We start from the raw sequence: 20,173 nt of genomic DNA on the forward strand, positions 1-20,173 counted from the left end.
GCACTCAGTCGGGCCATCTTCTTTAACCACCGTGCCCCGCGTTACCTGTCTTTCGGCCTCCCTGAGCAGGCTGCGAAAGCGTTCGTCCCTCAAGGCCCAATGGGGCAGCTCAGAAGCCTCCCCGCTCTGTGCCGCCTCCAGCCGCTCCTTCAGCTCCCGCAAAGTGCTCAGCTCTTCACCCAGCTGCCGTTGGCGGGTCCTGGAAGCCTGGAGGTCCAGCTCCAGGTCCAGTGACGTTCGCGTCGACTGCTCTGCTAGGGAGGACCTGTAGGACTGCTGCTCGCAAGCATGTACAGACACACACTCGCAAACCATGCTCATATTTTCATGAAATCTTCCAGCAATTCCCATCTCTGTCCATACTATTTACACATGTTCAACCACATCTTTAAAAAAACCATACTGTAAATACACAATTTAATTATTGTACTTTTCTTCAACATTAGTTGCTTATATGGTTACCCTAACACTTTAATGTTGTTCTACATGTTTACATAGACGCATTTAGTTTACGCTTTTCTCCAAAGTGACTTACTGCGATTTACCCGTTTATACAGCTGGACAATAGTTACAGTCTTTATTCAGGTTAAGTACGTTGATAAAGTGTGCTACACCAGCAAGTGGAATTCAAACCTAGGTGGTTTAAGTCCAAAGGGGGCAGTTCTAACCTCTACACCACTGCTGCCATGAAAAGGAGCATCCACCACGTCATACTCTTTGTACGTGCAAACGTACTCGTCCAGTATAGCGCCGTCTGATGTGATCTAAATGTATCTGAATATAAGCGGCATCACTGTCAGTGAATAAATTGCGAAGGCAGCTCTTCGTACCTGTTTGTATCGCAGAGTTCGTCGTTCCAAAGTGTTTCTGATGAAGGGAGATTTCTTTGGCAACGTTGAACTGTCGCTGTCACTGCGGTACAGCTAAACACAAGAGAAAATCTCATGCCTTCAGCTGAACACAAAATGCAGGAAAACCCTGAGTACCAGGATAAACGTTGAGTATTTCTCAGCTACAACGTATGTGCCGACGTTAGCGTTTCATGCATAAATATGTAGTTAATATGCGATTTCCTGTTTGCATGGCACCAAGTGAGTGTGTCTAAGTGTGTGAGGACACTCACCCTGCACACATACTGGCTGCGTGCGCCCGGGGAGAATGTCTGCGAGCGCACTATGGTGCTGCTGCGCATGAAAGGGGAGGCGTGGCCCCAGCGGCCCCCCCTCTCCTTGGGCCGCACCATCACAGGCTCCGGAAAGGGCCCCTCCGTGTTGGTCTCCTTGTCCACCTGCCAGGTATCACAATCTCGCCGTCACACTCAGCACATTTGCTCTTTCAGGCTAATTTTAATATGAAAGGCATAACTAAGTCACTGGGGTGCAGTTACTTTGGTAACAGGAATCCTGAAGCTCAGGGGGGCACAGCGCTCCCCCGGAGTGAAGCAGATGCCTTCTGTCCACAGTCCCTCAGGACAAGGGGTCACAAATGCCGTGCTGTTGCTGCAGCCGCTGTCCACCGACTCTGCTTGCCAGCTCCTAGGAGACATGGGCTGTCAAGGAACTGTCACTGGGCCCATGGAACCAAAACCCACCCTAGTCATACAAGCCAGTACACACTAACTGAGACTTTTCTCCAAATGACTTAAAAGCAACTTGCACTGATTTACCCATTTAAACAGCTGGGTAATTTTTACCGTCAGTTCTGGGTAAGCACCTTGCTCAAGGGTACCGCAGCACACGCTGCGGATTTGAACCTTACCCCTCAGAATCAAAAGGGAGCAGTTCTAACCACTGCACCATCTCCTGACCTCCACACAAGTGAGCTCTAAGAAAACCATACAAGTTTGAACACAACCCATAAGTATTTACACTTAGAGTGTGATTGCAAGTGGGGCGGAGCAGGTTTGGCCAAGTCCTGCTCTCTGGTGGGTCTGGGGTTCGAGTCCCGCTTGGGGTGCCTTGTGACGGACTGGCGTCCCATCCTGGGTGTGTCCCCTCCCCCTCCAGCCTTGTGCCCTGTGTTGCCGGGTTAGGCTCTGGCTCCCCGCGACCCTGTATGGGACAAGCGGTTTCGGATGGTGTGTGTGTGATTGCATTAAGGATTTTGCTGATGTATAAATAGGATATTGAAAATGATCACTGATCCAGAGAAGTCTTACAACAGAGGAGTGCTACAGGGGTACCACCAAGAGAGTATACTAGTTATATTCGACAGGGCACCGGAAGGACCTGCTCTTGAATCCCAAGGTACGTTTCGTGAACTGCGGAAGCAAAAATGATGCAGCTGTATAAATGGATACATACTGTAACTGTAAGTAGCTCAATATTGTCAGTCACTTTGGAGAAAAGTGGCAGTTAAATGTGTCAATGTACAGATGGTCAGAAGAATGATCACTCGGATGACACAACCCTGGAGTGCAGAGGTGACAGCAGCGCAGGGCGGCACCAGCAGGAGGAAAGGAACAACTAAGTGTACCTCTCAGACACAGCCTCGCCCTGCTCCTCCTTCCTCTCCAGCTCCTGTAGCACCTCCTCGCTGAGCTCCACTTTGCGCCGCTCTTGCTCCTGCTCCACCTCGCCAAGCTGCACTGTGGTTCGAGCCAGCAGAGCCAGCACCGAGTCCTATATGGGATGAGGTGGCATTAAAACTAACCGGTAAACCAATGGAACACAGCCTTGTGCATCTGAAGCTCCTTGGTGCATCACAGCTCAAACCAAGTCTGTTTCCTTTTGGTTTTCCTTACAACATAAAGAAGATTCATGATCTTTGTTGTCTTCTTGAAATCACCTCCTGTCAATGTTCACCCTGGTGTGGGAGAATGTGAGACTCACTGAGGTCTTGCTATCCTCCTCTCTGGCTCCAGGCGGTGCTGCTGGTCCACTCTCTGCCTGCCGGCCCAGCATCTGGACCCTGTGCCACTGGACTGCCATCTCAGGACTGCCCTCGCAGTCAGCCAGGTTGACCTGGAGCATGCCCTGCACACACGCACGCGCAGTCAGCATCTGCAGTGCCTTTCCAACCAGTATTTCAAATCCCCCCACAGATTTACAGCTGAAACAGAGACAGTGCTGGAAACTGGAAACTTTCTCATGACTGCAGTTTTCCAACATGAGTAAATCAAATGTCAGAGGGAAAAATTATTTCCATGGGCATAATGTTTGCAAAGCAATACACTCTCATAACCTCATTTATGGACTGAAAGCAGAATGTTTGCTAAACAGCATGCACATGCATGAAGTCCCTTGCACTGCGTGCCACTAATGTCTCTTCGCCTGTCAGACCTGTGGGGACTGATGAGCTCAACTGCACCATTGAACACCCCCACTCCAAACAGGGACTGCTATGCCAACTCACCAGCAGCTCCTCAGGGACCTGGGGCCCAGTGGCACAGACAGACAGCAGCAGAGAGCGGACTCCCAGCGTGACGGCGGGCAGGGGGATGCGGAAACCTTCGTTGATGCTCAGCTGTGACTGCGGCTCCAGGGCTTTGCTGCAGTGGCGAGTGGCGGCCCGGCTAGAATCCCCTGGGAGCAGGCTGAGCTTCACATACCTGACCAACAGGAGGCAGCGCAGTTCAACATCGGCCATCGCTATTATTATTATTATTGTTATGTTGTTTGCCCAGTAATATAATAAAAAAAAATTACTTCCAACTTTGCTCCGTTTTCCAAGATCTATACTTCACTAGTATATTTTTTAAGGATACTGCAGCACGGATTCTTCCGGAACTCTATTCGGCAACCTTCGGTTTACTCGTACGTGTACTTAAAGCACTACGATTGATCTTACACTTTGCATCCCGGCTTCAGCATAGCTCCGTTCAAATTCCGCAGCTGAAGGAGGTGCACGATGAGGCACTCGCTGGCAGCATCATACCTGCAGGACAACGAGAGCTGGTGAGGAAGGAAGGAGCACAGGGTGGGGGAGGGAGCTTGAAGGAGAGCAGAGGAAGCATGATGTAGACATTGCTTACAGGAGTCCCAGTTGGATCTGCGCCGGCTCGCTAGTGGAGGAGTCACTGGGGTAGGAGATCTCCTCTGTGTCCTCCACCCTGCAGTGAAATGGAGCACCGAGGACATGAGCTCCTGTCTCAGATCTCCACGCACACATTGCTTAACAAGGTCCACGTGTTCTAATCATATTCCAGTGAGAGGACAAATGTCATAAGTACACCGTGTTTAGAACTGTTTCACCTTTTTGATAAACCAATGAGTGCCTTGATTGCCCAAGGTGCTTCAATCACTCCTTAGAAAATGTGTAATTCCCGTTAAATCAAACGGAAGAAAATTACAACTGGTTCTTGAGCGCAAAAGAGTCATTAGCTGTCTGCAAAAACATGACAAAATATGAAGCGATACTTGAGACTAAGACAATATTATCAGAGTACTTTGACCATAGCTGTGTATGCTTGTAGTTATTTTGTGTGATGGAGGGAGTGAGTTTATATCATCGATGCAGTGTACCGCCTCTACTGTTTACCTCTTTTGCATACAACTATACATGAAGTCTACGATTGTGCTGGTCAGGTCAAAGAAACAATAGTAAAATGCTGGTTTTCGGTCTTTCTTGTTGGTACAATAGAGGCACATACTGTGACGGGGGGGGGGGGTGGCACAATGTGTTCTTTGTAAAAAGCGTAAAAAACGCAGCATGTAAATTACACACACACACACACACACACACACACACTGTCTGAACCGCTTGTCCCCTACGGGGTCACGGGGAGCCGGAGCCTAACCTGGCAACACAGGGCGTAAGGCTGGAAGGGGAGGGGACACACCTAGGACGGGACGCCAGTCCATCACAAGACACCCCCAGCGGTACTCGAACCCCAGACCCACCGGAGAGCAGGACCCGGTCCAACCCACTGCGCCACTGCACCACCATGCCCCCATACATAAATTACAAAGGTTGCAAAACATTTTTGAGTGTTTTTATAAAGAGCCATGTGAGTATTTACATTAAAAAAAATCCAAAAGTCAAAAGAGCTCGTCTAAGACCGTAAAAGAAAGCAGAAACCTGTTACATTCAGATTACAAGCTGTCACAACAGCAGTTACTAGAAAAACCCTACAAGCAAAACATTGCCGTTGAACGTTTTTGTATCCCGCACTTATAGAGAAATGCCTCAGTCGAACAGCGATTTCAATTCCGAATACTCCCCCGAACCCCCCATGCGCGGCACGCCTTCTCCAGCACATCTTAGTTGTCTTGTTGCTGTGTGAGCACTGGCAAGCGTCGTGCAAACACCACGACTATCATGGGGTACGACCATCACGTACCATAATAATGCACCTTAAAGCAAAGGAAGGTTTATGGGAGGTACTAAAAGGTATCGAAAAGTAAAGGTATACCTATGCGCAATCCAAGAAGAAAATATATCTCCCCCTATTTAAAATAATGGGACAGGACCTCCCGGTTTACACACTGTTTTCAGGAAGGGAACAGCTCCGTGTGCCGGGGGATACCGCTATTTGATGAACACAGACACAGTATGCACTGACCTCTTGCTCCAGGCCTCAAAGACCCCACTGTCCGTGGCCAGCGCATCCTCCGACAGCCCCAGCGACACCCTCCGAGCCCTGCGGCCAGCCCTGCTCGCACTGTTACAGCGCAGGGTCACTCCTGTCAAACACACACGTGCACGCATGCACACACGGACATGAGCAGCATCAGCAGAACTTACCACGTTGCGTACTGCATTTTTCAACCGGAGCGCACAAGCTATGTACTTGCCAGTACCGGTGAGGGCGCTCTGGGGGCCGCTGTCCTTATGCACCTTGTCCAGTAAGTGTGCTGCTGAAGGGGCCCCGGGTCCCGCATCGCAGTGGCTAGCAGAGTGGATCTGATGCGGAAGCTGGCCCCGGAGGCCCTCCAGCATGCTGCGACTGGCCAGCTCCATGTACTCGTCGGTCATCTGAGCCATTGAGCAGTCCTGGGGGGCGGAGTGGTGGGGGGTATCCATGGGGGAGCCAGGCGGCGAGAGCGAAGACAGGGAGGAGCGAGAGGATAGAGACGCCAGAGACTGCGGGGTGTCCTGAGAGCGCCTGGTCCTGCCCGGGCCCGTGAGGTCCGTCGCTGCCAACGCTATCGGGTCCCGAGAGAAAGGCTCGGGGGGCAGAAGGTAGCGCACGTGGGGGTCTGGCTCACCCGCCATCACCTCAGCCCGCTCGTACTGGGGCAGCCCGTAGATGTCGCTGAAGCTCACAGAGCTGAGGGAGCCCCGGCTGGAGGTCAACGAGCCGCGGCTGGAGGCCAGGGAGCCGCGGCTGCTGCCCGACGACATCGTGAGGTTGCTGGCAGATAAGCTAGCAGGGGGCGGGACACAAAACCATCTCTCAGTCCCTCAACGAAACATGACCAGCGAGAGCCGGAGCGTAACGCTGGCAGAGTGAATCTCTGCATGTTTGAAAAAAACTCACATTTCCTTCCTCATACCTCATCAGCAAATGGCAATATACTCAAAACAGTTATTTATATCTAGCAGTGTAAGTCACCTTGGTGAATAAGGTGTGTGGCCTCATAACACTACACAGAGTTCATTACACGTTGCTTTGGAGAAAAACGTCTGATAATCTAAATGTAATGTAATTTAATGTTTAATTGTTCTAGTTTACAGAGAAAATTACATGTTTTGTATAGCCTTTTTTTGTATTTATATGTTGTATTTATCGTTTTTTTTTTTTTTTTTTTTTAAACAAACTAGACTGTGTGTTCTACAGTATTGTGCAAAAGTCTTAGGCATGGAGATGTTTCACAAATTTTTTTAGCTTTTTTAGCTTTAGACGGTTATTTCATGTCTTCTGCATTAGTGTCAATGGGAAAGAGCATATTTTAAATTTTCCAAGCATTCCTTTTGCAAAAAGTTACAGTATCACAGTAAGGGTTTTGTATGTCAAAGAAAGACAGCACACACACACACACACACACACACTGTTTGAGACCGCTTGTCCTGAGCAGGGTCACTGCAAACCGGAGCCTAACCCAGCAACACAGGGAGGGGACACACCCAGGACGGGACGCCAGTCCATCGCAAGGCACCCCAAGCAGGACTCGAACCCCAGACCTACCAAAGAGTGGGACCTGACCAAGCCCGCCAGGACTCCGCTCGGGACAAACGGTTGTTGGCGATGGATGGTTTCTAAGCTTTCTAGGAAGTTTATTAATGAAGAGCATTATTTTTGGAAGCATTCTCACTTTACAGCTTTTTCCCCAAGTGCCTAAAACTTTTGCACAGTACTGTGTGTAGCACCGAGGAGCACTCGTCAGAAACGGAATTTCGTCCTCCTGTATACGTAACTCACTTATAGGCAGAATGACAATAAAGTTGACTTTGACTTTTTGACTTTTACTCATTATCTGGTACAGGGTTGGTTCAACTGCTTCAAAGTCAGTCTGACACGTCCAGTTATTCTGCACAGTCCCATAGTAACACCACAACCTACTGGCTTCAAATATTCAGCAGCTGAGCAAGTACCTTGTCTCTAACCTTGACTCTTCTCCAGATGAGACACAGAGAGCTAAAGCTCACCTCTTCAGCTGGGAATGCAGGTAGGTGGTGATGCGCGTGGCCTCCTCAAGCTGCCTCAGAAGCACATTCCTCTTCTCCTGCTGCAGGATCCTGCAGTTGAAAACATGGCACCGCATTCCGGTTCTGAAAATTCGCCTTTTCCACTTGCAGCTGGACAGCTTAAGGCAGCATCTGCATGCAATTTTCCATGATCAGCCTTAGAGATCTGCACCTCTGAACCCCAAAAACAAGCTGCTGGAGTACACACTTCAAAGTCTAATCTGGTCAGGTTCCTTCAGCTGAAAAACAAACGGAAAAGGTGGGCAGCGCCACGTGGTGTTGGCTCTCCCTGGGAGTTCCCTATCGCCCGAGAGCACTGCGATGGGGGCTGGGGGTGCCCATATTTACTCCAGGGATGAATGGCAACTTCCATTAAGTGCGCATGTTTCCGAGATGTTTTTTTTTCGATAACAAGCAAACACTGATACACGCAGACTCCTTTTTTTATACGCAAGCCTCGGCCCATTGTGTATGCGTGGAATTCATTGACTTTATCTGTTTTATCGGGCCGCTCCGCTGGCATGCCGCTGCCTCCTCCTCCGATGCGCCGCTCTCTATATTTCTAGCGGAGTGTATGTATGTGCCGCAAGGTCCATACTTGCTATTGCACCACTCTGTGCGTCACACACTATCGCACCGCGCTTTCAGCGGACCAGTCCACATGCTGAGTGTGTGAGTGTGTTCTGTGGCTCTGGAGTGGTTCGCTAATTCAAGACATGGTACAACCCGTTGTATTTGTCATCTAATCAACAAGAGGGCCTACAGCATGTGAGCAACCATGTGAAGGCCTATCGGTCAGCAGCGATGCTGTGAGTGACCTCTGACCTCTGACTGACACCCTGGCCCTGGGCAGCACGGGCCCTCAGCACCTCCTCCTCGAGTCTCCTCCGCTCCTCCTCCAGCTGCAGGAGGGCTTCCAGGGGACGCTGCTGCTGGCTCATGAGGGTGATCTCCTGCAGGAGCGCTTCCTTCTCGCGCAGCAGCTGCAGGGAGTCACGGTCCCGGTCTACTTCGGCCCTACCTGGCCAGCTCTCGCTGTCCAGCTGGGCGAGCTGGTGCTGGATGCTGGACACCCTGGGAGACACAAAGACCCGAAGAGCCGGACAACACCGTTTTACCATCTGGTCCCCGCAGGATCAAACCTTCCCGCCAGAGTTCGGTTCAAAAACAGTTTATCTTTAGGCAGGAAGTGAGCTCTTGATGAAATGCTGCCACATGTGTATCCCCGCGCTCAACTCAGACACTGGCTCTTTGGCTCCGGATTGACGCCGAACAACCCTGTTTACGTCTCGTGGAGCTCGGGCCGCGTGACTCAGCGGCAGAGCACGCAAGTGTCCTGGAGCCCCGCTCCGACATCGGCGCTGGCACTCCAGCCGCCTTGTCGCCATAGCAACAGTAATCGCAGCGCGGTGCGCTACGAGCGCTCTTCCTCAAAGCACACTCGTCAGCTTCTGCTGGGCGTGCTGCAGCGGCCATGGACACCGTCAGGGTTTTACACTATCAGGCACGTTTACCCAAGTTTTTCCAGTAACAGCTATTTGAGAATAATACTACTCCTGGTGACGGGGGTTAATGACAGTGACAGTTATTTCTTCCTTCATTATGAATAGTTTTAAATTATGTAGAGTGGGGTTGCTTCTCATACAACCTCAGATTTACCGCAGACCCACTGAGCAACGGTCTCCGTCAGTCCTCTCCCGATGACTCATGATATAATGGATATCCTTCTGCATCCCGCTCTTTCTTACTTCGTGTGTGTTCTCACACATACTGGATTAGTATTATTACCAATAACAGAATTTTGTAGTGTATATTGAGTGTTTTTTAAAATTTAATTTTTTTTTTTTTTTTTTATTTTGTGACCCTGTTGCACCTTCGGGGTCTGACCAGCAATGCAGCAACGGCTAATTTCTTGCAGGGAGTAAGTTTATAACTTTATTGTTCTAAACCTGCTATTGCTTCATGTTCTCCGCTGTGTCTCTTAGGAGAATCATATCACTGTCCTGTTACAGCCATCGTGCACCATCTAGACAAATCTGCAGCAACGCCAACACCACATATTGCTCTTACTGATAGGATCAAAATTATTAAAGGTGTCGAGATCAAGTGTAAAAGAACAGACACAGTGGAGCCAATTTTTTAAATTTCCTTTCAACCTGTTTAAACTGCTCTGTGCCTGTGCGTGGATGCGAAACGTGTGTGTGTACCGAGCCTGCACAGACCTACATGTCTGCACGCCCTGCAAACTCCAGTAACCCAAATCTGCTAATGGTTCTAACAAGGTGATGTCATACATGGCTGGAACAGAAACCAACATGGGCCCATAATGACTGACTTGGCCGGTTTATGATGGTCTGTGCTGGTCTGCACTGATCTAAGGTGGTTTATGCTGGCTGGCGATGATCCACGCAGTCAGTGCACTGACCTTTTCTTGGCTTCTTCATATTGCCAGTTGAGTCTGACTTTGTCCAATAATGGGGAGGAATCCTTAGGGCAAAGCTTCAGAGACAAGACATAATGAACAGAGTTGAGCACCCAAACAAGGGTCGCAATGACAGCGGGGGCCTCGAAACTGAAGAACATCCCTCATAAATCAACAAATGAACTGCGACAAATTTAACTAACACAGATCCTTCTAAGGGCTACATAAGCCTGCCATCCAGACACTTTGCAGAAGCACAAACATCTCATTTGACTCATCTGCTTCTCACCTCCCGCATAAAACACTGTGCGGAAGGTCAAACATCCTCGGTTGTGCTTAGTTAAGACAAACCACAAGTGCAAAAAGATTTAAATGTGTGATATCACTTGTCCAATCGGGTGAACTGAATCAGTGAACGATGGAGCTGCCACAGCGATCTGACTGAGCTAGGATGGGTACGGCCAGCGTGAAGACAAGCTACACACACACACACGAACGGAACCCGAGTCCAGTGTACGCACCTCGCCCACAATGTCGGTCTGACAGCCAGTGTCACAGTATTGATGCAGTAAAGAGGGGTCTGCCAGGGACCCGGGGCCACTCGCTGCGTCGACCTGGGAGTCGCTGATGTACATGCTGTCTTGGAAGTTGAGGGTAAGCTTAGCGAGACTCTGTGGGGCAGAACACAGGGAGAGGGAGCGCTAAATATGAAGAGCAATATCAGAAGCAGGTGATACGATGGTTACGCCTGTTGCCTTGCACTCGAAGGACCCAGGTTCAAATCCCACTTGCTGCTGTAGGACCCTTGATCAAGGTACTTACCTTGAACCGATGAAGTAAAAATTACCGAGCGGTATAAATGAGTAAATCATTGTAAGTAGCTTCCTTTTCGGAGTAAAGGCTCAGCTAAATGACTTATTGCAGTAATAAAAGAAATAAAGGAGGACTGTACACAGGTTGTACACAAGGGGGCAACACTGAAGAATATTATGTTTGTTACGTATGTTACTGGCGGAAAAAGGTGTTACAAAGGTCCTAAACAACAATTAGGAAACTAAGAGAGAAAAACAGTTAAAGTACACACACACACACATTTTCAGAACCGCTTGTCCCATACGGGGTCACGGGGGAACCGGAGCCTACCCGGCAACACAGGGCGTAAGGCCGGAGGGGGAGGGGACACACCCAGGACAGGACGCCAGTCCGTCGCAAGGCACCCCAAGCGGGACTCGAACCCCAGACCCACCGGAGAGCAGGACTGCGCCACTGCGCCACCGCGCCACCGCGCCCCCTACACAGTTGAAGTATTCCTAAACAAAGTGGGTTTGGGTTATTACATTTTCTGAATATGGGGTTCAGTGTTTGTCTCACGGGGGATGTGGTGGCACGGCAGGTTTGGCTGGTGCCCATTGTGTGGCGGGTCTGGGGTTCGAGTCCCGCTTGGGGTGCCTTGCGATGGACTGGCGCCCCATCCTGGGTGTGTCCCCTCCCCCCTCGGCCCTGTGCCCTGTGTTGCCGGGTTAGGCTCCTGCTCAGGACGAGCGGTTGTTGATGTTGGTTAGTTGGTCGTTTGTCTCACCTGGATGAGGTCCTGCCTCTCCTTCTCGCCCGTGGTGATGGACTTCTTAATGGCACGCAGCTCGTTGAGAATGGCCTGAGCCTCGTCCAGTTTGTAGCTGGTCTGGCTGCTGGACATCTTCCTGTCAATCCTTCACCACACACACAAAAGCACCTTCACCTTCAGGCCTCTCTTTGCCCAGCAAACTCATTCTTTCCAGAACAACGGATGAGATCTCTTTAAAAGTACATTCTCTTCTACTTTTAACAAGCTTGCTTTGCCATATGGACAAAAAGGAACACTTTTAATTGAATGTTTAACAGAAATATTGCTAATAATAAATGGGTTCATAACTAGTGAACATGTATACAGACAACCTTGCCCAGGAGTCCACATGCACTAATTTTCAGTTAAAATGACTCGACCCTTCGACCAAATCGATGCACAGAAAAATTACTACGCTCGGAGTGTAACTGACTGTCACTGAAGACTGTTCGAGGATCTTTATTAAGTGAGAAAAGTCTCTCCTGCGTCACACACTTGTGGACACTGGGAACCAGTCACTGTTGCATTAAACAGGCAAGAAATCACAGCCAAGTCTGTGTGATATATTGTTTACAATGAATGATAAAATAAAGGTCTCAAAAGGCTTCAGGCAGAGAAGAATACAGCAAAGCACAGTTCGCTGGCTAGTGAGCACACAGGAAATACGAATCCTGTAACATTTTAAAGCAGTTGGAAGGAGCTCCTATCCAATGTGTTCACTATTTTAGTAAGACAATACTGGCCCAGGTGTATCCAGTCCCGGGGCTCGGACACACACACACACACACACACACACACACACACACACACACAGAGCGCTATACAGTCAGGGGCATGAAAGGTGAGCCTGCTGCACTTCAGCCCTTCCTGTCAGGGAGCGTCTGCGCATTCAAAGTGCCGTCAAAATGAGCAGCATCAATTTCCCTCCGCTATGGGCGCCATATCATAGTTGCCATGGAAACATAACACCAATCCGCCACCATGAAATACAGGTATTATCATCTATTTGTTTCCATCATCATGGGGTTACCCAGTTAATGTAAATTATTGTTTATAATTATGATAACAATAAAAATCCACAATACAACTGTTATGGAGAAAATGGCATTTACACAGTATAAGTTAAGACGTTTAGGTGAGTGTTTTGCTCTGAAGAAGCCATATTGCCCATGGCGTCAGTGTGTGTGTGTGTGTGTGTGTGTGGGGGGGGTGTTCTGCGCCTTCATTACGCTGTTTTACGCTGCCGGCCCACCCCATTCCAACCCTCCATCCTCGGAGAATGGAAAGTAGTGTGGTGGCCGCCTGCCTTTTACATCACTGAAGCTGGCACGGCGCCACGCTCCGGCCGCTGCAGGCTTCCTGAAGGCCCTCCTTCAACAGCAGGTACTGTTAGCCACCTACTCCCCCCGTCCCCAAAAAAAAAAAAAAGAACACAAGTGTTGCTTTGTTGGACCCTGCCAGCCCTGCCTGTTTATTCACTTATCAAAACCTGCCATTATCAGCTGCTCGCCTCCAGCTTTGTGCCCTCGCTGAGAACTGAAGGCAATCGTGGGTAACCTCCAGCTCCTGAATGGGACACAGATGCATTCCACTCACACAGCAAAGCCTTCCAGGAAAATGTAGCCTATTCTTCGGAAGGTAAACGCAGGCCACTGGACTCCCTGGACTCCATCTGGCAACTAGGATGTGCTGCTGCGAACCTGGAGGAGGGGTTGGCTGAAAATCGGGGCCTCGGAAAGCCAGCTCTGACCGTGAGCCTCCCGATTTTGAACCATGTACCGACAAGCCCCTCCAAAGCCTGTCGCCAGTTTATTTTCACACGCCTAAAAAACGTCTAATTCGCAAAAATAAGCAAGGCATTTAAAATGTAGCAACACCTCGGATACGCGGCGAGTTTTAAAAAGGCAGAGTCCCACCAGTCCACTTCTGCAGCCACGCGGCCCATTCAGCCACTACAGGATAAAAGGTGACATGAACATTTTAGGGAATTTCCATGTCTCGCGCTGCTCAGGCATTCATCCCGAGCGAAAGAGCAATTTCAGAACGGGGTGGCGTTTGGGCCGTTCCTCACAGGGGCCTCCGTTTCAGTGGAGCGTGGAAAGCAAGGAAAGGGGAGAGAAAAGGGAACGGAGGAACGCTCTCCCCGCTTCGCCCGCGCTGATCCTGCTGGCCGCTCTATTCCGGGAGCCGCTCGAGTCGAGCGCTATCTGTGCGACGGGGCCCCTCCTCGCCAACTCAGGAAGTGAAAAGGAATTTGCAGCCAGATATCTGAGTGTTTTTTCAACTGCTTCCCAGCGCCGGCGCTGTGCCTGCCGCGCTCGCCGAGGCTCTTCCTGTGCGGCCCCCGAGTCGTGGCCCGGGCGCGCCACTGGTGCATCCTCTTCCTGAGGTGGAGCCTTCATTTTCCCAGCTCGGCCCGGGGAATACCGAGGCAGAAACAAAACAAACGAGCGCCTCACACACATACACACGCACACACACACGCACACATCTGGTTCTACAACAGACGTCTCCGCAGTTCAAACAGATGCCGTTTTCAATTCACGAAATATAATTAACGGCAGTTAACTTCTGTATCAAATCCAAACTCGTACTTTTGTTAGATGCAGTGATTCATCCGGTGTTCTCATCGACGGACAGTTACCATGTACCCTTATCGTTGTTCTCATCATCACAGCTGACAGCCAAATATACAAACAAATACAACTAAAATAAAACCAAATAATCAAAAGGGTACTTTGGATCACGCAGCACCTAAATATGAAAATAACACAAAAATAAAACTAATCGTAAGGGTACTTTGAGTTGCGGTAATAAGTGAATCGATCGTGCAGCGCATAAATATGAAAATAAATTAAAAGAAAATAATCATAAGGATACTTTGAGTTGCAACCGCACAATCAAAAACCCCTTACGATGTACGGAAGGTAACTGACTGCGCTAAATAAGGGGTTGAGGTCGGCCTCGGGGACACGTGAGCAGGGGGACATGGTGTAAGGGACAACCAAGGGCCACAGGATGGAAGAAAGGCTTCCGGAGAAAGAGCCTTGGGTGAGAGTGCTCTGGTGCGAGTGGGGCACGAAGGTGGGTGGGGGCACACGGAGGGCAGAGCTCCTTCTACTCACTCCTGCAGGGTCTCCACGCCCATCTCCTTGTGCTGCAGCTCCTGCTTCATCTGGGCCAGCTCCCTCTTCAACCTGGATAGCTGGGGGGGTGGATCGCCAGGGGAGGGGCAGCAGAAGTCAGATAGTTTTTGAGTCACCCCCGTCGCACAATGGGTCCTTCCTCACCACTGTACAAAAATGCTGATTCATCATTATACACACCGCCCGCCCCTACAACACACACACTCCATCCTTCCTCAAAGAGCACGGAGGCATGCAAGGTCACCCCCGCCCCCAACCACCACCACTCCCGCATGTCCCTCGACACGACACGCTTCCGCCCGCAGGACGCTGGGCACCGAATGGTCAGCATCGGTGTTGTTTTGGGATGTCAGCTGATACACCTCAAAGTGCTTTAAATATTGCAAAGTCAGGTTTTGTAAAAACACAGTATTTGTAAGCAACGGGGTTACTACACACTTCTGATCAGCACCATGATGGACTCAGCAGGTGGAAAAGTGGTCAGAACCACTGCCTTTAGACTTGAAGGACCGGAGTTCAACTCCCACCTCCTGCTGTAGTACCTTTGAGCACGGTAATCGACACAGTAAAAACCATCGCGTTTTAGCAACAGGGTAAATAATCAGTGTAACACTGAGTCGCTTTGGAGAAAAATGTCAACGAAAAAAATAAGCATCGATGTAGTGATAAATGGTGGTCATAGACAGAAAATCGAAGCATTTTTCTCAACTTCAGTTTTTCCACAAGTCTTGTCACTTGCCTTTCCTCACTGTGTTCCAGTGCCAGTTACCGCGTTACTACCTCTATGAATGTGCTTTAAAGAAACATGAACTTGGAATAACTTCACTGCCCACGTTGCGCTCTCTGCAACAGCGTGCGAATGTGCACATGGATCGCTGAAGTGCTAGAAGTAGTTACCGTGTAACAGTGACTCAAAATAAAAACGGAAAAGAAAAAAAAAAACACGGTAACACCGCTCCACTCACTAAGGCCGTTTACGCCGTTCTACAAATAAGACGGGGAGACAAGTGGGTCTTGTGAGCCAGGAGTGTGTGCGAGCCGACTGTGGCAGTGCGGAGCAGAGCTGATGTGTCAGCAACGGTCTCTGGTACGAGTCACACCTGTCCTCCCGCCCCACCACCACCGGCCCCGGGCCTGACGTACGAGGCATTGTTCTCGGCCGATAATGACTTACCCGCTCTCGCCTACAGGCAATTTCCGCTTTTATTTGGTCAGGGTCGTATTTTGCGTTTGAAGAGGCGCCAGAGAATGCTAAGGGGAGGGGGGGGGGAGAAAGTGAATAAGGGGGTCAGCTAACACAAAACCTAATCTCCACTCTTCCAACAGCAATGCAGACAAACACAAAGGTGAACGATACTGTATCTCTGAGTGAGCGGTTTTGTGTCACGATTTGTTGTGCTGTGCTCTGTATGGAGACGGGTGGATGTCCCAGAATGGGGGTGCGGTGGCGCAGTGGGTTGACCGGGTCCTGCGCTCCGGTGAGTCTGGGGTTTGAGTCCCGCTTGGGGTGCCTTGCGATGGACTGGCGTCCCGTCCTGGGTGTGTCCCCTCCCTCTCCAGCCTTACACCCTGTGCTGCCAGGTTGGGCTACAGCTCCCCGCAACCCCGCATGGGACAAGCGGTTTCAGAAAATGTGTGTGTGTGTGTGTGTGTGTGTGTGTGTGTGTATGTGGGTGTCCCAGAAGCCCTCTGTTTAGACCCCTTCCCGAAAGCCCAGCCATCGTGTGCCCAGAGTAAAGGTCAGTCCCAGGAAGCGGAGAGGGGAGGAGAGCGCCACGGCCCTGCACATTTGGCGAGAGCAGGAAAGGGCCAGGCCTCCCCTGGCCTGCTGCTGCGCCCAAGAGGAACTGTGTGAATGAAATGACTCTTCTGAGGAACTTTACCCCAGTCTGTCACTTCTCCTGCTTTATTACCAAGAACTGCAGTGGAACAAAACAAATACAGAAATGCAGAAAAAAATAACACACTGCCTTGCTTGATGAATAAGCTCAAGGGTGTGTCTTTTACCACCAAAATTCCAGAAAGGTTTAAATCATTTTCAGGGGGCTTTATTTCGGCTGCAGGTGATGTCGTGGTTAGTGGTGCCCCCTTGCATTTGAAGGACTTAGGTTTGAATCCCGCTGTAGTAGCCTAGATGAAGGTACTTGCCCTGAACGTTCATACAATAAAAATGACACAGCTGCATAAATGGGTAAAATCACTGTAAGTGACTCTGAAAAAAACACCAGATAAATTACAAGGGTAAAGTACAAATCACGAGATTCCACTGTCCGCCACACCTTTGCGACGGACAGGAAACAGAGGATGGAGGGCACAACCCCCTCCGATTCAAAGCAGGGGGGTGAAAGCCTCTGCCACGAATTACATGATGCTGCGTAGGCTGCAGTGTAAGCACCGGCAATCCCGCAGTCACGGGCACATCACACACCAGAGGTCAGCCAAAATGCTCTTGGGCACTTTATCACGTCCCCCTCCCACTGGACGCCTACAGTGTAAGACCACGATTTGTACTTTACCCCTGTAATACAGTGAAAAACTGGCAACACGGGAACGGTACAGCAAGAGATGCGTGTGCGGGACTCGTAGCAGGTATCTCACTGCTGGAGAGCGAGCGGCCGTCCTCCTCGGAGAGCTCGTGGAGGAGCAGGTACTCCTGCTGCGCCAACTCCAGGCGCTGCTGTTTGATCATGTAGATCTCCTTCTTGGCATTGAGTGCCTCCTGAGCCACCACCAAGTACTCCTTCAGCATGCGCTCCTGCTCCTGCCGCCATTGCGTCCGCGGATTCTCGATCTGGGTGGTCTCTGACACGGGAGCAGGGAGAGAGAGAGACACACACACAGCAGAATTTAGTCACCTCCGTTCCTGAAGAACACTACTAATTTCCCTGCTGCCGTTGCGGGACGGAAGCTGCGGAGAATCGAGTCACGAAATTGTAAGGTGTGTCGCACCATGTCGGGGGTGCATGGTGCTGTGAGCTTGGCCAGGTCCTGCTCTCCGGCAGGTCTGGGGTTCGAATCCTGCTTGGGGTGCCTTGCGACAGACCGGCGTCCTGTCCTGGGTGCGTCCCCTCCCCCTCCAGCCTTACGCCCTGAGTTGCCGGGTTAGGCTCCGGTTTGCCGTGACCCCGCTTGGGAAATAAGTGGCTTCAGCCAATGTGTGTGTGTGTGTGTGTGTATGTCGCACCATGTGTGCGCACGTGGATGTTAGTAGTCCGTTACTGAAAAACGATCCCTGTCAAGTTAAACCAATAAATCCTCAGAGAAGAGTCATAACAATGTTAATAAATAATGATATTCATTAATGACGTTTAATGCAGACTGAACATCTAACAGGAGAGCCAGAGGTCGGAGGACATCCGTGGGAATCTACACAAATCTGGAACTACATTCAAGTTCTGCTTTTGCCATAATTTATACATGTATCAGAGAAAAACTGAGTGACCTTTGAACTGTATAAATCTAACTACCCATCATTTTGCTTAAAATGTTCTTTTTTTAAATGTCAGGGAGTAGAAGCTTTTTATGGTGGTGCCACAAAACACAATGTCGGGAAAGCAAAACCGGGCCCTGAAACGTAAAGAATGTAACATACATGTATTTATAGATATGTAGTGGGTTCTGTCGTCCAAATTCAGCTACATGCCAACAGGTAGACTAAATGCGTAAAGCAGAACAAGGTCTTTAAATCCAAATGGTAAGGCCTTAAGGGGGGGCGAGGTGCTGCAGCGGGTTTGGCCAGGTCCTGCTCTCTGGAGGGTCTGGGGTTTGAGTCCTGCTTGGGGTGCCTTGCGACAGACTGGCGTCCCGCCCTGGGCGTGTCCCCTCCCCCTCTAGCCTTGCCCCCTGTGTTGCCGGGTTAGGCGCCGGTTCGCCACGACCCTGCTTGGGACAAGCGGTTTCAGACAGAGTGTGTGTGTGTGTGTGTGTGGTGAGGCCGTGTTCCATGAACTCACTGTTGCCACATCCGTGGTGTGTGTGCAAGATATGAATTTTGCCGTTAACGCAGAAATATCTCTCCCACGCTCAAAATGATATAGGAAGTCACGTGTCACGGAAATGCGTCAAGTCAATAAATCCCATAAGGGCATTCTCAAGAAAACACTGTCCAGCTGGCCACATTTTGTCCCAAAGCGAGAGTGCTAGGAGCTCCCTACGCCATCACAGAAGCTCAGTGTGGAGACCTCTGGAGCCACCCTCCTTGGGGACTCAAAGCAAACCGCTCTTCCAAGATATCCAGTGCAGCAAACACTCAATCCACAAACTGCCCAAACGGCAAAAACACACTAGTGAGACTAAGCAAGACCCAACAAAACCAAACACGAGAAACAAGCAGCTTCAGAAGTTAAAGGAAAACCAAAGAAGGCTCAAAGGATGAAGACTTACTGTTGATGTGGTCAATGTAGTAGACCCCAACCTGCTGGTCATACGCCACCTCCCAGCCCAAGGGCAACTCGTCTCCGACGCAGTCGGCGAAGGTCAGAGGTTTGGTGATCCTGGGGAGGGACAAGAAGACCAATGAGCGCTGGTCTCCTCACATTCGCTCACCCCTAAGCCAAAACAAAATGGCAAAATAAATGGGACATTTTCTGTGCGGATAAATGGCCTTTGCACAGCCTACACAGCAGAATAAAGGAAGGCTGATGGATGCCTTCTCGGTGCTGAGTTCATGGGAAACCGGGGGTCGAGACCACGATCCACGTCAGCTCTTGGTTTTTCTCTCAGTCATCCCAGTTCCTGGACACCGATCAGAGATCAGCGACACCAAGGGAAGCGGAGGCGTGATCTGGAATCCAATGCCTCTGCAAGAGGAATCATCTGAAAACTGGGACTAAGCAGCAGCACAAGAACATGCAAAATTTCCATTTTAAACTAGGAAAAGACGGAACAGACGCATGTCTGCCACTCCCTGCTACCCCCTACTCGGTGACTTTTTGACCGCGCGCGCTAGGAAGCGACCCGGTGGTCCACCACCCGGCTCCGCGGAGAAGCAGAAGAAGCAGGCTTCAGCGGGAGCGGCGCCACAGGGTGGGGCCAAGGTGGAGAGGTTTACGAATCCGCAGAGACACACATCTGAGAGCCCGTGCACTTTCTGCATTGTTGTCTCCAGACAGACGTGACACATCGCACACCACAAAGTCTCACAACGCACGTCATTCCCTCCCGCCATCGAGCGCGTTGGCACCCATTTGGAGGGACGATGCTGACTGCAGCTGCCGCAACAACAGATCCGCAGAGTGTTCCAGTGCGGTCTGACAAAGTAATTCCTGCAATGCAGCGTCGGGGGAGCACCAAGCTGTCCATCACATGCACTTCCTGCGAAGAAGCTCAAGGATTTCCATTCGCCTGTTTTAAATAAAAAAGCCATTGGTCAAATTCCTAGCAGTTGCGCCCAACCACAGGCACAGGGTCTGCAATGGCCCGCTGACAGGCACG

At 50.3% G+C, this 20,173-nt stretch overlaps 1 protein-coding gene across 3 annotated transcripts in view; it reads right to left on the minus strand.

Moving 5' to 3' along the window:
* Positions 1-20,173, minus strand: part of wwc3 (WWC family member 3) — a 35,067-nt gene that overhangs the window by 1,240 nt on the left and 13,654 nt on the right. For 2 of the 3 annotated variants that reach the window (XM_029253551.1, XM_029253552.1), the window contains exons 2-21: positions 19,124-19,233; positions 17,339-17,542; positions 15,915-15,991; positions 14,720-14,799; positions 11,571-11,700; positions 10,513-10,662; positions 9,995-10,068; positions 8,395-8,643; positions 7,531-7,620; positions 5,736-6,307; positions 5,504-5,624; positions 3,974-4,051; positions 3,790-3,876; positions 3,355-3,550; positions 2,832-2,975; positions 2,476-2,621; positions 1,388-1,535; positions 1,124-1,288; positions 831-923; positions 46-276 (exon numbers count right to left, since the gene is read on the minus strand). In XM_029253551.1, the coding sequence (XP_029109384.1) occupies positions 46-276; positions 831-923; positions 1,124-1,288; positions 1,388-1,535; positions 2,476-2,621; positions 2,832-2,975; positions 3,355-3,550; positions 3,790-3,876; positions 3,974-4,051; positions 5,504-5,624; positions 5,736-6,307; positions 7,531-7,620; positions 8,395-8,643; positions 9,995-10,068; positions 10,513-10,662; positions 11,571-11,700; positions 14,720-14,799; positions 15,915-15,991; positions 17,339-17,542; positions 19,124-19,233 (3,145 nt within the window). The remainder of the gene's footprint in view (positions 1-45; positions 277-830; positions 924-1,123; positions 1,289-1,387; positions 1,536-2,475; positions 2,622-2,831; positions 2,976-3,354; positions 3,551-3,789; positions 3,877-3,973; positions 4,052-5,503; positions 5,625-5,735; positions 6,308-7,530; positions 7,621-8,394; positions 8,644-9,994; positions 10,069-10,512; positions 10,663-11,570; positions 11,701-14,719; positions 14,800-15,914; positions 15,992-17,338; positions 17,543-19,123; positions 19,234-20,173) is intronic. The other variant, XM_018750117.2, reaches the window with a different exon arrangement.

Source organism: Scleropages formosus, chromosome 1 (genome assembly GCF_900964775.1).
Source record: "Scleropages formosus chromosome 1, fSclFor1.1, whole genome shotgun sequence".
In the NCBI taxonomy this organism is placed as follows: Eukaryota; Metazoa; Chordata; class Actinopteri; order Osteoglossiformes; family Osteoglossidae; genus Scleropages; species Scleropages formosus.